This window comes from Ambystoma mexicanum, chromosome 10 (assembly GCF_040938575.1).
Source record: "Ambystoma mexicanum isolate Mex_15411 chromosome 10, UKY_AmexF1_1, whole genome shotgun sequence".
Classification (NCBI taxonomy): domain Eukaryota; kingdom Metazoa; phylum Chordata; class Amphibia; order Caudata; family Ambystomatidae; genus Ambystoma; species Ambystoma mexicanum.
In genome coordinates, this window is record NC_090932.1 from 155950943 (window position 1) to 155968412 (window position 17470).

Below are 17470 nucleotides of genomic sequence, written 5' to 3' on the forward strand. Positions count from 1 at the left end.
TTCTATTTGTTGATAACTGCCACCACTTTCTACCGCGAATATATAATCCCTAAAACCTGGAAAAAATTGCTTATAATGAAGCAATATGTTGCCAGGAAGGGAGGGTATAATGCGAAGGGCATGCTTGCGATGTATCGCACCAGTATTATACCAAGGCTTTTATATGGATTGGAGGTGCTCTCCACTAGATAAGTAAGCTGTTTGGAAAAAATCAAATGTAAAATACTGCGATCTCTGTTGGGTCTATAGAGCACAGTATCTGTTGCTGCATTGAGAACTGAACGCAGGCCCCCATCGCTTAAATATCTATGGCTATTGCAAAGGTGCAAATTGTATCTAAAGTTGCAGTCACTTCGGTCTGACCCTAGCACGCTATTGGGAATGATCTATTCATCTTTCTGTGGAAAAACGTAATGCATTTATACAGGAGTTGCAGACCTCTGCTCTATCCCATTTGGCTAATGTTGGACTATCCCTTGATCAGGCACTAGAATTGCAGAATAATTACTTTGTATTGAAAAACAAGACCAGGGATTGGGATAGAGTTACTAATCTGACTGAACTATGTGGGAAAAAAAGATGCAAAGAATACTGCCATCAAGGATTTCACTTAAATACCCCATGCACCTATTTATCAAAAAATGTGTTCGGCTGATCTCAGTCGATTTATTATAGATCTGTGCATTAACTTACTCTCAACACTTGAAAATAATGGTGGATGGAAAAAAGTACCAAACAATGAGTGGCTATTTCATCTCTGAAATTCTGCTATTGAAACCTGCCAGCATGTTTTAACCACTTGTCCTTACGAAGATCGTATTGGCACAGATCAATTTAGGAGTGCCTTATATGGGGTATAATCATTAGTTATTTCTGCAGCTGCCTTCACCATTTGGAAAGAGGCGTTAACACTTTTTTGTACGGTTTGTTAATCCCAAATCTGAGTTGCTGCAAATAAATGAAGAACACACCAGGAAACATATATAAACAATATTTTATTCTCGCTTGAAGCGGGTCTCAGGTTCAGCTATGTCGACGAACAGCCAAAGAGAAACTGAGCAATCGTATTGGGGACAGACAGCCTTAAGTACATTTGAAATCGGCTTTGGTTGCTGACATAATACATAGTTTACGACCCACGTAACATGGGCATTTACCATGGTAACATGTGGTACCTTGCTCTGCATCACCTCTGTACAATTTACTGTCTCAGGGCACTAAAGTTCACTCTGTTCCCAACGCACAGAAACATTCCTAGAGACTCGTATCTGTGTTTTCGCTCCTTCCAAGGAAGTTACTTCGCGTTTGGCTCTGTACTTCAATTAGCCCTACCAAGGATGTGCTTGGTATGCCATGTTTTCTAAACATTAGTCGCATAATTAAGTCTGGCAAGCCGGAGACAGGGAGAGACATAAATTATTCTTTATGTGTCTGTGTCTACGTGTTCAAGGCTCAGAGCTGTTAGATTCCTTTAGCTAAGCATTCTTTACGGAGATGCATTAACCAGCCTTTTCGGGCTGCGGTCATTATTCTGCAGGCGACATGAACACCCAGTTTGTGAGCAAACAAACACAAATGGTGTCTAAAGGCCGTACTTCAATGTGTGCGCTTAGTCTAACACAAAATAACACAAAGTTTATGCATTTTCACAAACCCTACTATTAGCCTAAGCTAACACAGAGATAATACATCATCATGATCACATATGTCAATAGCCATAAGGAATAAGTAACTTACCTGTAACTGTTGTTCTTCAGCATGTGTCTGGCATGGATTCCCATGCTCATGAATATTCCCTGTTGTCAGGCTGGGAATCCTCAGTAAAGAAAAAAATCAGTTTCAGTTTCGTTTCTGAACTGTCTTTCTACTAGTAACCAATCACTGGTCTCTGGGTCATACTGCCCCCAGCCAATGACTGCCCTCTACCTAAGCCCCTCCTCTGGCAGCCATCTTCAGATTTGGTAGCACGTAAAGTGGCAGTAGGACCAAGAGAAGAACCGCAGACGGGTTGGAAGGAGGGTTTGCAGGTGAATCCATGCCAGACCCATGCTGGAAAAAAACAGTTACAGGTAAGTAACTTGTTCCTTCTCAAGCATGGGGTCTGGCATGGATTCACATGCTCAAGAATACAAGAATACATAGCAGTACACACATGCACAACCACGGGAGGTGGCAAGGCTCAACATTAAGCATTTCAACAACTCAACATTAAGCATCTCTTACCTTCTCACCAGGCTCACCTTCAAGAAAACAGGTTTCGAAACACTGCCTGGCTGACTCTGGACTCCTCCCTAGAATCCCGGTCGACGCAGTAGAATCTCTTGAAGGTATGTGTCGACCTCCACGTAGCAGCCCTGTATATGTCCAGCAGGGGCACACCAGACAGAAACGCTGTGGTAGCAGCGATCGTTCTGGTCGAATGGGCTCTCGGACGGCCGGGCAAAGGTCTGTTTGTCAACCGGTGACAGTGTATGATGCAGCCAGAGAGCCATCTGGAAATGGAAGCCTTCGAGAGGGCCTTCCCTTGGTTCACAGGTCCAAAGTTCACAAACAGCTGTGATGTCTTCTGAAAACTCTTTGTGCGGTCCACGTAGAACTTCAGCGCTCTAGCCACATCCAGCGAGTGCAAAGTCCTCTCAGCCGGCAAAGAAGGGAAGAAAACAGGTAACACCAAGAGCTCGTTGAGATGGAAGTCCAACGGCACATTGGGCATGAAGGAGGGGTGCGTCCTCAGCACCACCCTTGTCTCGTGGAATGTCAGGTATGGAGGTTTACAGGAGAGGGCCTGGATCTCTCCCACTCGTCGTGCGGAGGTGATGGCCACATGAGTCATTATAGTTTAATGCTGAAAATATTTTGATCTTACTGTTTTATTGTTATTGATCTTATTTTAAAAATGAATTTATAAAACTGAGAATATGTCACATTTAAAATGGTTCTTTCAGTACTGTTGTAATCTAACTGTTGTATGTGCTAAAGGTTTATTTGTTAACCAAATGTGCAATAAAATCCAAATAAAAAAAAACTGCCCCCCTAAGTTACACCCCATTGGAGAGAATGTAGTCAGGAGCTAAAAGGGAAAAAATCCTCTTTGCAAAAAACATAGATAACGTTCTGGAGTGTAATGTAACACGTAACAAGATGTTCTCTGACATAGAGATGTCATCTCACTGAGGAGAATACATTTTGCACTGACCCCCTTTCCTGTCACTTGCTGTATGTATAGCCATTATGGGCCAATTATGGGAGTATGATGTGCAATTGGACAGCCATAATATAGCAGTTAATACATTCTATAGCCTGCCCTGCTGCCCCATTCAGCTTAGTGTTTGTAACATCAGGACCCCTTTCAACTTTGCAGCGGTCACAGTCATTAAGGGGTGAGGTGACATCAGGCTAACCAAGTTGCCAGGGCATGCACTGTGGTGTTGGGAAAGAACACTGATGTACTGGTTGATTGTAGACGATGGACCCGATTATGATTCAATAGGCAAAGAATGAAGACTTATTGCACATTTTTGTATGCAAACTAGCGCTGACGTAACTTCAGGAAATGGGTATGCATTTCTTCTAATGTCCACATAGAGGGTGAAACAGAATAACACAATCTTGACACGCATTATGTTCTTATTTGAATTGAATACATTCATGCAAGATAAAATTTGAATATAATGCATAACATATCATCTGATAATCAATCAAGGAGACTTACCCCATATCCGTGTGCATTAGGCAAACAGCTCCTGAGCATTTACAGTTTCGGAAATTGTCATGACCTAAGCCTATGCTATGGCCCAGCAGATGAGCAACAGCGGATGAGCATTTCTCAATTGTGCCTGAAAACTAAGCACAATAGAAAAAATAGATGAAGATTTCCACAAAGATGTTTAGTTAAAAAAGAAACACATAGACAAAACATACAAGATCTTTCTGGTTATAATAAAACATTTTCTATGTAGGACCAGTGGTGGAAATGGAAAACATGGAAAAGGGGATCCCACAAGGCCAGGGTGGGGGCAGAGTTTGGAGGAGGGCTGAGTTGGCATTTGAACTCCACTCAAAAGAAATGTTCAAAATAATAGTTTTAAAATTGGGCAATTTCTTTCATGCTGCTTCTTTCCAAACTCTGCACTGTACATCAATTCCACTTGAAATCACTTCCATGGCATTGATGCACCCAAAATACTGTTGGTATTGCAGTGATTTTTAGTACATTAAGGGATCCATGGACACACTCTAGAGTAGAAGGTTACCAGGGTTGCACAGCAGGTTGAGAGACCATTGCTGGGATGTTATATATTAAAAACTGCTTGTTAATCGTATTACTTCTTGCAATTCCTTATAAACAAACAAGTGCTATAAAATGTGTTTGGCCAGAACAGGCGTTGGCTTGGCCGCTTGGTTATATTCAGGGTGGAAGTGGGGGTATTTCTGCCCCTGTAGTGAAAATCGAAGGTTGGCACCCATGAATGCACAGTTTAATGTCCTAATAACTGCTGTCAGCACAACATAAGCAATTATTTGTAATTAATTATTTTAACAAGCATATAACATCTTTCTAAATATAACCTGTGATAAAACACAAAGGAATGGGCACAAGAATTACAGGGTATTTGTGTGGTAGTCCGATAAAAAAAGAAACACATTACAAATAAAACTAGTGAATGCAAGTTTACACAGCATTTGTAAGTTTGGAAATTGCATTTTGTTTGTCATGAAAGTGTAAGATGCACATTTGGCAAACAATAGTGTGCCCAGCAGAAAGAAAGCCTGCTTTTAAAAGCGCTGGCCCCCACCCTAGTGATAGTCATGGCCCATTAATAACTGTGGTGTACCTTTGAGGCCAGAAGAAAGAAAACAGGTCAAGCAAATAAGGCCTGCAAAGGAGGGCAGAGCCGATTAGATCACTGAGCCCCCAGCTTCCCTTGGTTAAACTGGGGGCTGGGTAAAGCCTTGTCAGGGCTGAGGCAGGCTGGGTCTGAGATCCAGCCAGACAAATGAAAAACAGAGTGGAAACCACCCTATAAAATCCAGTGCCCCTCCTTGCTCCCCTTAGGCAGCTAAATTCGTTCTTCTAGATATTGTTGGCTTGTATTTAAATTGTCACTTTGGTGCTTAATTGAGTGCTGTTAGTTTCCAAACCTTTAAATTGATTGATTACAAATAAAAATTCAGATACTTTCTTCAAATATTTTATAATGAATTTGTGTTTTAATCACACGTTGCTTTAGGCGAACAAGCAATCTTCCGCCTAAAGTAACAGCTTTTGCCAATGCATTTCGGTACATAGCACCATCTTCAGGGCTACATTTAAACAACATTAATATCAATACATCATAACCAATATTATGCAAATTATAAAAGTACATACCATCACGTAGGTAAATATTGTTGCATGACAAATCCCATCATATAGGTCAGTCGAAAAGAAAGAGAGGGGAAAGTGACAGTACATCTATTAGTAAACTCAACCTTGTGAGAAGCATTGTTATAGAGAAATCCATGTGTCAACACTCTACTCTAGTGTTGCGTTTACCTTAAGCTTCCTTTCAGTCTAGGTGTCGCCTTGTAAGTGGGCACGCGTCTCTGGAGAACGTCCCTGTTCAAAAAGAGAAGTAATGAGCTTCTCTGTGGTGTATTTTAACCACTGTGCTTTTAAATCATTTGCAGTAACGGAGCGGGGCGTCTTACCTGCGCTGTGCTCTGTATTCGCTGTCTCATGGAACGAGTCGCGTATGCGCGGGCTCATGTGAGACTAGGTTATTCTGTCGTCATGGTGATCGCGGCGAAGCCCGCTGTCCTGGATTGGACACTGCGGACGCGCCTCCAGTCCCACCTTCCCACGTGAATGGGAGGGCGGGACTGTAGATCACCATGGCGACCGCTCTAGTGCATGTTGCTGGTTTGCAGCGGTCATGCCGCCGTGCAAGGTAACAACTCGAATGCATTTACAGGAAAGGTTATTGTGGTGTTGTACGAACCACATCTATATACATGTTACGCGGGTACGGGCGTATACACCCGTGTGATGAAGACTCATTACCTACACTATCGCAAACAGTCACGCATATTTAAAGGTGTACTGCACGGAAACAAATGTCGCCGTGTGTATATTCATAGATCCTCTGTCTGTGTGACATCGGGTGCATGCATATGTGTTGCACTCTGTGTCTCTTCCCCCCTTTTTTTATATTAAAGGGAGTGCTTCATGATACCAAGTGAAATTAATCACCTAAACTGTACCAATCTGGTATCCTCTAAGAATCAGCTGCGCTGGGTGTATTTTGTATATGCATGTGGTAACTGCACTTATCTAATTGCTACGTATTATTCAACTACTGTGTTGGAAACATTAATCAACCCTTCTTGACAAAGTCCACCATCACCAAAGATTGTATACAAAGATAATTTACAAAACAACAAATTGCTACGTATGTGGTCCACACATTGTTATTGGAAACAAGAGAAATTGATCTCCTCATTCAGTCCTCTTGGAGTCAATGTTCCGAGTTTATCAATCCAGAAGGATTCCCTCTGGTCAAGTCTCTGTTACAAATTCATATGTGGCTCCCTTTTCTTCACCACCTCAAGTATTTGGAATCTTATCTGTGACAGATTATGTTGTTTTGAGTCCCAGTGTCGTGTCACTGCTGAGTTTTTGTTATGATTACGTATACATGAGCGATGCTCATTCCATCTCACTTTAGCTGTGCGTGTCGATTGTCCAACATAGTAAAGCCCGCACAGGCATTTTATGGAGTAGATGATGTTATTAGAATTACATGTCCCAAAGTGTCGAAGTTTTATTTTTTCACCAGTGTGTGGATGGTTCACTAGGTTCCCCTTGAGTATATACCCGCAATTGGAACAATTGAGGCATGGAAATGTTCCAGTCTTAGCGGTGTCCTTCCTACTTTGAAAGCTCCTTATTTTCACCAATTTGTCTTCAAAATTCTGGCTTCTCTGGTAAGCAAATGTAGGCAATTCTTTGAAAAGGGGCTCCACTCTCTCATCCAGGGCTAATATTCTCCAGTTTTTTCTAATTATATCTTTGATGCGTTTGCTCTGTTTAGAATATTTGGAGACAAACACCATTGGAGGTGTTTCTTCTGTCTTTTGCTTTGGTTTTAGGAGTTCTTCTCTTTCTTTGATTGCGAGTCTTTGTTCTGCTTCCTCAATTTCAGATCTGGTGTAGCCACAATGCAAGAATGTTGTCCCCATTTTGCTTATAGCCTCTGCATAGTCTTCAGGGTCACTGACGATTCTTTTTACTCTCAGCATTTGGCTGTAGGGTAGGTTCTTTATCAAGCTTGGTTGATGAAAACTCAACTTGTGTAAGATATTGTTCCTATCCGTGGGTTTTTGGTAGATGTTAGTTCTGTAGCCTGTACTTTCCTTTCTAATTTCAACATCCAGAAAGTGTATAATTTCTGTTGAGAATTCTGAGGTGAACTGTATCCGTTGATCTATCCTGTTTAGATATCTCAAGAATTCCTCTAATTCATCTTTGGTATCCTGCCAGATCCCAAAAATGTTGTCAATGTAACGAATCCATAGTCCAATTTTGCCTTTCCAACCTTCATGCTTCAGAACATGATCAACCTCGAATTTGTTCATAAATGCATTGGCGTAGGTTGGTGCCATTGTGGCCCCCATAGATGTTCCGGCTGTCTGCAGAAAAAACGTATTCCTTTTGAGCTGGAATGTCCCCTTCTTGGAGTAACAGCCACTCTACTGCAGCTCTTTCCTGATGTGGGATCGACATGTAGAGGCTTTTCACATCTATTGTAAACAAAATGTCATTTTCTGTATATTCAGCTTCACTCAAATATTTCAGAAAATGTGTGGTATCCTTTACATATGTACTTGTTTTTTGTATCAAAGGTTGTAAAAAGTGGTCAATGTAGATCTCTAAAGGTTGCCAGATGCTGTTAGTACCAGCGACTATGGGTCTGCCCGGTGGTTTTGTGAGTCCTTTATGCACTTTACATAGTGTGTAGAAATGGGGAATTTTTGGAAAGCTGTTGGTTAGAAATGTTCTAGTGTGATGATTGATCGAACTAAGGTCTTCTGCTTTAGTCAATAACTCTTCCAAATTCTTCTTTATTTCAACCGTGGGGTCTCTATCCAGTCGTGCATATGTATTGGGGTCATTCAGCTGTCTCATGCATTCCGTGTCGTAATCTGCTGTGTCAAGGAGAACTAATGCTCCCCCTTTGTCTGCACTTCTTATGGTCAATTCCGTATCACTGTATAGTTTCTTGATGTGCTCCCATTCATGGGGTTTCATGTTCCCACTCCCTTTGGATTTGAAGTTGATTTTCTCCAGATCATTAATTGTCTGTTTTTGGAAAATATCAATGGACGGCACACTGATCGGTGGGATAAAACCACTCTTCCCTCTGAATTCTTTCAATTCTACTTCGTCTACTTCTCCCCTCTCTGTCTCCTCTAATTCATTAAAGAACTGAAATGCATTGGCAAAATCTGTTACTTTAGGCGGAAGATTGCTTGTTCGTCAAAAGCAACGTGTGATTAAAACACAAATTCATTATAAAATATTTGAAGAAATATCTGAATTTTTATTTGCAATCCTTCAATTTAAAGGTTTGGAAGCTAACAGCACTCAATTAAGCACCCAAGTGACAATTTAAATACAAGCCAACAATATATAGAAGAACGAATTTAGCTGCCTAAGGGGAGCAAGGAGGAGCACTGGATTTTATAGGGTGGTTTCCACTCTGTTTTTCATTCGTTTGTCCATTCTACAGAGTCCGAGTGTCATTGGACTCTTTTATTCCAGGAGCTCCACATACAAGCAAGAATATATTGAAAATAGGAAGGACATTATTTGTTTTTGAGAATCATAGAACCATATGTTGTGCCCACCTTTTCTCCATTTTTTTCTGAGATCCAGCCAGACATCTGATGCCAGATCTCGGATCCAGCAAGAGCCGACCCATTGACCAGCACTGAGTAGGACTTTCTACACCTTTTCAAATATATTTTGTACCACCTGCATGCAAAATTGATATATCATTATACATTTCTATAAGAGCAGACTTAAGAGTTACCAAAGACCTCTTGGAGGAGCAGAAATTTGTCGGGAGCGGCCAGTGATTCTCTCTGGTGTGGCTTGCCAAGTGTGTCAGCAGTCCGGACGTAACAGAGGACGTAGCAAGGTCCTTTCTTCGTGTCCGGCTGAGACAATAGTGCAAGTGGTGTGTGGAGAGCGGCGTGGAGAGAGCTGTGTTCAGCTGCGGGTCCTCTACCGAACGCAACTGCACTGTATCTATCTGTCTGTTTGTCTATTTGTCTGTCTGTCTGTCTGTCTGTCTGTCTATCTATCTATATTCGTTTTTATATAGCACTGTTTTCCCGCAGGCCTCAGAGCGCTCACAAAGACAGAGACAACATACAGACAACATTGGTACAGCCGGGATCTAATGTCCAAGAAGTCAGAGTCAGTGGACAAATTAGTTAAACTGTTCCTTCATCAAACAGCCAGGTCTTAAGTTGTTTCTTAAAAATATTCATGGACACACCATTTTTCATAGGAAGTGGGAGGGAGTTCCAGACCAATGGTGCCCAAAAATTGAAGTTAGTACCACCAACTCTTTTGAGAATTTGTCATGGTTGATACAGGTCATGATTATTATTAGACTGAAGATTTCTTCTGATGGGTGCTTTCCTTATCTTATTTCTTTTTAAAACCTTTATTTTGTGCTTTTTTTCACAGAAACAAACAAACATAACAATGGATAACCAAAAGAAGGGTGCCAATTAGCCCCGTCCCCCTGCCCCCTTTCCAAGCCCCTTGTCCCCCAAAGTTTGAGGTCTGTGTCCTTCCCGTCACTTGCTACACTCAGTCACTGCCGTGCTGCCCACGTTTGTAGGAATGTGACCTGCCGGGTTACATGCCGTCCTCATAGCGATCTATGTGTCCGCTTGTGAGGGCGAGCTGTCCGGGCGTGATAGCAAATAGTTTACAAATGGACTCCATATGTCTGGTGGTCGGGCATGGAGTGGCAGCGTTCTGATGAAGTCTGTCTCTGCGTCGTGGCAGTATGCCACATCCCTGAGCCACTGAGTTTGCATTGGAGGTGGACCACGGCCCCACGACATAGCGTTACAGCGTTTTGCCAGCACCAGCAGCAGGCCCACTAGCTTCCTAGCCGCCGGTTGTATCTCAAGGGTATACCCCAGCATGGTCACCATTGGCTCTCTATCGATGTGCTCCCTGGCTATTTCCGACGTTGTGGTTAGTACCTTGTCCCAGAATTTCCTGACAAATGGACATTCCCACGCAAGGTGCCAGAAGTCAGCGGGGGTGCTACCGCACCGCTGACAGGCCGGCGAGACAGAGTTTTGGAAGCAGTGAACTTTGCTAGGCGTGATGTAGGTCTGATGAAGAAAATTGAAATGGATCAGTTTTAGTCTCGAGTTCAGCGCAACCTTTTGGGTCTGCCTCTGGATGTAGGACCAATCAGCCTCATCTATTGTGTAGGCCAGGGAGTTTTCCCATCTTGCTTTAGGGGTTTGTGGTTGGTCTATTTTGGCGAGTAATTCTTTATAGATGGATGAGACTAGTTTACCCTCACCGCTTGCTTGTATAACCTGATGTAAAAGCCGCCAGGTGGGTGGATGTGCCGCAAACATTGATAACTGCTTTCTGAAGGCGTGACGAAGCCTGGAGTATACAAATATGTCCAGTGCTGTGACTGAGCAGCGGACTTTGACTTGTTGAAGCGTCATAAAGCTGCCGCCCACAAACCAATCGTCTATTGTGGTTATTTGGAGTTTGCTCATTAGATGATGGTACACTGTTATGGTGGTTATCGGCAGTCCTCGAATAAACTTTGCCAGTAGGAGTGGGGAGTATCTGCACATTATGCCTTGTTTTTGTGCTATCCTTCTCCAGATCTCAAAGGTGATCAGCATTATGTTCATGGTTTTTCGGCGGGACCGGCTGATCTCCGAGGATCACCACTCTCAAAAGATGTACCAATAGCTCAGAAACTGTGCTTGCGCAGCCCAATAATCGTGTTCCAGGTCCGGTAAGGCCAGTCCTCCTTTTGCAATGGGTTGAATTAGCGTGGCATACACCACTCTCGCCGACTTGCCCGTCCAGATCAGTTCGAGGACGAGCGTCCGCATCTGCTGGAAGAAATGGTGTGGAAGGAGCAGAGGAATATTCACAAATAGATACAATAATTTTGGAAGGATCACCATTTTGACGATGGATACCTGCCCCCAGAGTGTTAACGGTAAGTGCTTCCACCCGGTAATCTTCTCTGAAATCGATGCTACGACCCTGCCGTAATTGTCGCAGAGGACCTTGTCACGATCTCTGGACAGCATGATTCCTAGGATTTGTCCCATCAAAACTGGAAGTCATCGGCAAATTCTGCTGTGTTGGGAGTTAGTGGGAAAATCACTGATTTGCTGTTATTTATTCTGAGGCCTGAGAAGGCGCCGAACTTGAGAACTTCACGCATTACTGGATTGAGATTTGTCTCTGGATCGCTGAGGAGCAGGGCCACGTCGTCTGCGTAGAGGGAAAGTATCAGTTTGTGCAGTCCAATCGTGACCCCTCTATCCATGAATTTGCTTCTGAGGTTGGCTGCAAGGGGTTCCATAGCCAGGGCAAACAATAGGGCTGACAGGGGGCAGCACTGCCTGATGCCTCTGCTCTGTACTATGGGGGCAGATTTAGTGGTCCCCAAAGTAATATAGGTCCTGGGGTGCTGGTATAGGAGCGCCACCAGCTTTATAAAGAAAGCGCCGAGGCCCATTTTGCGCAGGACGGCGAAAAGGAAAGGCCATTCAACAGAGTCAAATGCCTTTTCTGCGTCTAGAAGAACTGCGATGGCCCGTCTCGATGGGTCTAGAGCTTCCATGATGCTGAAGAGGAACCGAATGCCGAAGGTTGTGTTCCAGCCAGGAAATAAGCCAGCTTGGTCCGCCAGCACCAGACTCGGCATCAATGGCAATAATCTGTTGATCAGGAGTTTGGGCAGAATTTTGTTGTCCATATTAATCAATGAAATTGGCCTGTAAGAGGCGCAGTCTTCAGGGGGCTTTCCCGGTTTATTCAGAAGAATGAGATTGGCTTCTCTCAGTGTAGGGGGCAATTGCCCGACTGCTGCTGCCTCGTTGAAGACCGACAGGAGAAGAGGGGCAAGCGAGGGTCCCATCGCCTTATAGAACTCGCCCGTAAGGCCATCAGGGCCTGGTGCCTTCGACCTGGTAGCTCTTTTATCACATTTTGGATTTCTTTGGCGGTGATTTCTCTGTTAAGGTGCTCTCTCATCTCATCTGAGATCCAGTACAGCTTAGTGTCTTCCAAGTATTCTCGGAGCGCCGCCGTGGTACCTGTGGATCTGGAATCATACAGCTCTTGATAGAAGCCTCTAAAGGCTTCAACGATTTCCCGTTCTGTGTAGACCAGAGTGCCTAGGTGGTTGTGGATGCAGTCAATAGTCGGTGGCCTTCTGTCCGCCACAAGAATTCTGGGCAGGAGTGCCCCTGGCATCTGCCCCTCACCATGCTGGCGAATCATATGGCGTCTCGACAAGTAGTGACTCTCTCGTTCTGCATTTTTATTGAATTCATTCAATTCAGTTTTAATAAGGGCCAGGGTCGCTTGGTCGCCAGTAGCTTCAAACGTTTGTTCCAGATCTTTCAGACGCAATTCGTTTTTCTGGAGGTCTCTCCTTATTGTCTTTAAGACCGCAAGTTCCTTAGCAATACAGATTCCACGTGTGTAGCACTTCAGGGTTTCCCAGAGGACACAATGGGATGGGGCAGACTCCTGGTTTGCGGTTAGGAAGAGCGAGATTTCGTCTGACAGCTCTTAGGCAAACACTGCATCTTGAAGAGCTCCTGACTTGAAACGCCAAGAGGGTGTCCGCTTGCTGCCGTCTGCCGGGTCGGCGTCCAGGATAACTGGGGAGTGGTCGGACAGCGTCTTGGGAAGGATCTCACATTCGCCCCACTGTAGTGGTCCAGATCTTGACACTAGCAGGTAGTCGAGTCGGGAACTCGTCCCGTGCACCCAGGAGTGGAACGTACATTTGTGGATGGTTTGGTGTGTTTGCCTTCAGATATCTACCAGGCCGTAGGTGTCGCAGATTTCTTTGATTTGGGAGGAGGTTGCCCGCTGATTGCGTTGGATCTATCTAATGCCGGATCAAGTACAGTATTGAGATCACCTCCCCATATGATCATGGCGTGTCCAGAGTCTGCTAGGTTCTGCATTACCCAGTCGAAGGAATTGGTGCTGTCTACATTAGGGCCGTATGAGTTGACTATAACTATGCCGGTCCCGGCCAGGACCCCCTGCACCAGCAGCACTCTTCCTTCCTTGTCGCGAGACACTTATCAGTTTAAAGGAGATATTCTTGCTGACTAGGATTGCAACCCCTCTTGCGTATGATGAGTAGGAAGAGTAGTAGCAGTGGCATCCCCCGAGCTGGGATTCCACTGATTTTCAGAGGAGCAAGTTAGGTGGGTCTCCTGGATGAAGACAATGTCTACTTTGTGTCATCTCAGATAGAGGAAGATCTTCCTGGTCTTTGCAGGGGCATTAGCCCCTCTGATGTTCCAGGTAATTATCCTGAATGGGATGCCGGTGTGAGATATCTTGTGGAGACGGTATTGGACTGGTGTCTGGTAGTAGCCCAGTGGGTGAGCACCCAAGTGACTGCAGTGACTGTTCCAGGAGTGGACGGGCGGTGTTGGCCATGCCTGGGGCCGAGGCAACCTTCTGAACATGATCCCCAACTTCTCCTCTTCCCTCCCTTCCGGGCAACCCCCGACTTGCCCGATGATACCCCCAACTTATTAACCATAGTAAAGATTAACAGTGCAGAGCGTGGGGCGCTGGTGTGTTCCAAGAGCTAGTGCCCCCGTTAAAGTGATCTTTCTACATGCTCTCATAAGGTGATTGAGTTTTCCCTGATCTCGTGGCAGCCCGGGCAGCGCTTCTTCACGGAGGAACTCTCCCTCCTCTATCCCACCTCTGTGGTCTCAGCTGGTTGTGCATGGGGCCGCAGCCAATGCTATCTAGGAAGGAATTGGCTTCTTCAGGGGAGGTGAAGAACTGTGTCTTTTCAGCATGGAGAACGCACAATTTGGCAGGGAATAGCATGGAGTACTGGATCTGGCTCTCACGTAGTCTGCATTTTACTCCCGCAAAGGCTCTTCGAGAGGGCTGCACAGCTGGCAAAAAATCTGGAAATATTTGAACCTTGTCTCCATCATATTGCAGCTTGCCTTTTTCTCTCTCCAATTTGAGGATGGTGTCACAATCTCTGAAATTAAGGTGCTTTGCTACGATGGGTCGGGGAGGCGCTCCAGGGACCGGACAGCTGGAGGGGACCCTGTGCGCCCGTCCACCACGAACAGATGTGAGAATGCCACCTCCCCGAAGATATCCTTGCACATCGACTCCACAAAGGCCTCGGCCCTCGTTGGGGCTTGCTGTTCTCTTATGCCCACTACCCTTATGTTGTTGCGGCGGGCACGCCCTTCCAGGTCTTCATTCTTGTCGACTACCCCTTTCATTTGTTTCTCAAGCGTGGTGACCCTGGTCAGCAGGGAAGAGGTGTTTTCATCGAGGTCTGAGACCCTCTGTTCCACAGAGTCAAGCCTCTCGCCTTGCTTATCCATGCAGTGCTGTAGGAGGTCAGCTTTAGATGATAGAGTGTCTATTTTGGAGTCCAAGTTCCCAATACCAGCCTTAAGTTCAGGGGTGATTTTGCGAATATCAATCGCTGGTGCCAGCTGGGATTCCTTCATTTGCGCCATTTCAGGAGGCCGAGGTGACAATTGATGTGGTTGTTTTGGAGGTTTGACTACAGAGCCGGTTTCAAACATTAGTCTTCGTTGTGATTTGTCAGTTTTGCCCATTTTGGGCTACGGGGAGGCAGGCGTGACAGTTCGGGCGTGTGGAGGGCAGATCCCCACTAGGAGGTATTATTATGGTAGGTAACTGATCTGGTGGGGCTGATGACTTCACAAAGTTTGTGTCTCTGAGCAAGGATATGTGGCAACACACGGAGTTGGAGGGTCCGCGGGGGAAGCTTTCTCTTGGGAGCATATAGTAGGTGCGCTAGCTGCAGCTCAGTTCAAAGTGACAGGTGGATACGTTGCTGGTGTTCTTAACCCCCTCTGGATGTTGGTAGAGGGTGCGGTACCTCAGTGTTTTGAGCCTCGGGAGACCACTCCAATGTTCCTCTTCCAGATGCCAGATCCCGCACCCCCCAGGAGACAGCGACTGTGGTGGGTTAATTCTGACCCCATGGCAATCGCTGTAGCCGGCAGGCAACGTGCCCGGACCTCCTCCGGTATAGTAGCTGACAGCTCGCTGAGGTCGAGCAGAGATGAGGGGCTGCTCAGTCTATGATTGATGAGCCATTGTTTATAGCCTGGCAGGCAGGTTCAGGAAGGGACCCCGGGCCGGTGAAAAAAAAGGGGGGGGGGGTCAATGCCAGGCGCCCTCCGTGATTTTCTGAGGTGCAGCGGGTCTGATGATCCAATGGATTAAGGGGAGTGTGATGTTGCGGCGCTCACTGCATTGAGCCACGTTGTGGAGGTCAGCTACTGGGGGGGAGCCCACCTCCGCCTTGCAGGCGCCACAAGCCGGCACACCCCGCAGCGGGAGGAGGCGGCGGGGAGCGCGAGCCTCACCTCCACCCGACGGGCCGCGTCACTCCACCACCACCACTGGCTCGCTCTCCTCCCAGGGCTCTGCACAGCACAGCCGGCGAGTTCACAGGCAGCGTGGCCGCTCGCCTCTCTGGAGATGTTCGTTGCCGGATGTCTGATGTCTCCCCTAGGGTGGGCCGGACCACACTGATCCATGCCAGGCCCGCTCTCTCCTCACCCGCCGCGGCTGCAAAGCAGGTTCGGTCAGCGGGGCCCCGGTCTGGATGCTCACTGGATTGCAGCGCAGGGGGCTGCTCGGGTGCCTGATATTCCATCGCGGATAGCACTGGACAGAAGGCTGCAATGAGAGCGTTATTTTTCCAGGATTTTGAATGTGGGCAGCACAGAGCTCGTAGTGAGCTGCCATCCTGGGTGGCTCACTAGCGCCCTCTCGCTTTCCTTATTTTATGAGCTAGATATTTCGGTGCAGTACCTGCTAGGCACTAAAAGACCATTACTGCACCCTTAAATGTTATCCTTGGTTCAATTGGGAGCCAATGTAATTTTCTCCTTGCTACTGAGATCTTGGAGCGTCGGCTTAGACCAAAAACTGCCCTGACTGCTCCATTTTGTATTGTCTGCATCTTTATAATGTTAGACTTCGAGGTACCCATTAGGAGACTATTAAGTAGTCCAATTTGGAGTCTATTATGGCGCCAGCACTCAGAGCAAGCTTTTGTTCGGTCAGATATGGGTGTATTTGCCACAATAAGTTAGAGTAAAAAGCACACGTGGATTTTTGGTAGGATACATGCCTCTTAAAAGAGAGATATGAGTCCATAAAGACTCCTAGCCTTTTAAGGTAATCTGATACCAGAATATAATTATCATTGATGTTAAAGCTTCTATATTGGGCATCTAGTTATTTTAGCTTTTGAGGTGTACCAATTATCAGTAGCTCTGATTTTTCTTCGTTTAGAGCTAATGAATTTGTCGCCTTCCATTTTTGAATAGCCTAAAACACCTCCCTGACTCTTTGAACTTCCTTTTTGTAGTCACTTGATAGCTCAAAGACCAGTTGGGTGTCATCAGCGTAGTTTGTGAATCAGACACCCAATGTTCGCCGCATATCACAAAGTAACTTTGAGAAGATATTAAAAAGCAAGGGGGACAGACTGTTCCGCTCACCTGGCTCCCACAGGGGCGTCGGTCGGACCCGGACAGCTGCGGTCTCCACCCACGTGATGCGTAGTACAGCAATGACTGACTGGATCTGCCCTCCTAATCTTGTTTGCTTAACCCGTAGAAATATTCTCCTGCAAGTGGAGAGATGGATTTAGCCACTTGTGGATTCAAGTGATGGCACCCCAACAGTCCTCCCCAACTAATCACCTCCGAAATGCCCTCACAGCAATCTCACCTTATATTCTTGAAAGATGAGCTCTCCATCCTGCGAGGATTGGCAGGGGCGTGTCGATTCCAATTACTTCACTGGTTTGAAGGCTCGGGAGAGTTACGGAGAGTATTGACTTTGAGTTTCCTGGTGAGGACCAGTAAGTATTAAGTTCATAGAGTTCAATATGTCCGATGTTCACTATTGTTCCCCACTTCCTTTCTTGTCTTGCAGCTGGCTCGTGAAAAGATGCTCTTGTGGCAGCTGGTGGCGCTCAGGTAAGAGTCTGTATTACCCGGCGCTGTCCGGTAAATGTTGCACAAGGAAAACGTGTTGTTTTTTCTCTCTTCACAGATGCGGCACGTGAAAATATGGAGAGTCACAAAAGGATGCCTCCGGTGGTAAATCAGGTAAGTCCATGGTGGT

General features: G+C 45.7%; 1 protein-coding gene across 1 annotated transcript in view; it reads right to left on the reverse strand.

Moving 5' to 3' along the window:
- The window catches only part of LOC138491245 (disintegrin and metalloproteinase domain-containing protein 9-like), a 2911326-nt gene that overhangs the window by 1461491 nt on the left and 1432365 nt on the right, over window positions 1–17470 (reverse strand). Inside the window, exon 11 of the mRNA XM_069617655.1 lies at window positions 3713–3843. Within this exon, the coding sequence (XP_069473756.1) occupies window positions 3713–3843 (131 nt within the window). The remainder of the gene's footprint in view (window positions 1–3712; window positions 3844–17470) is intronic.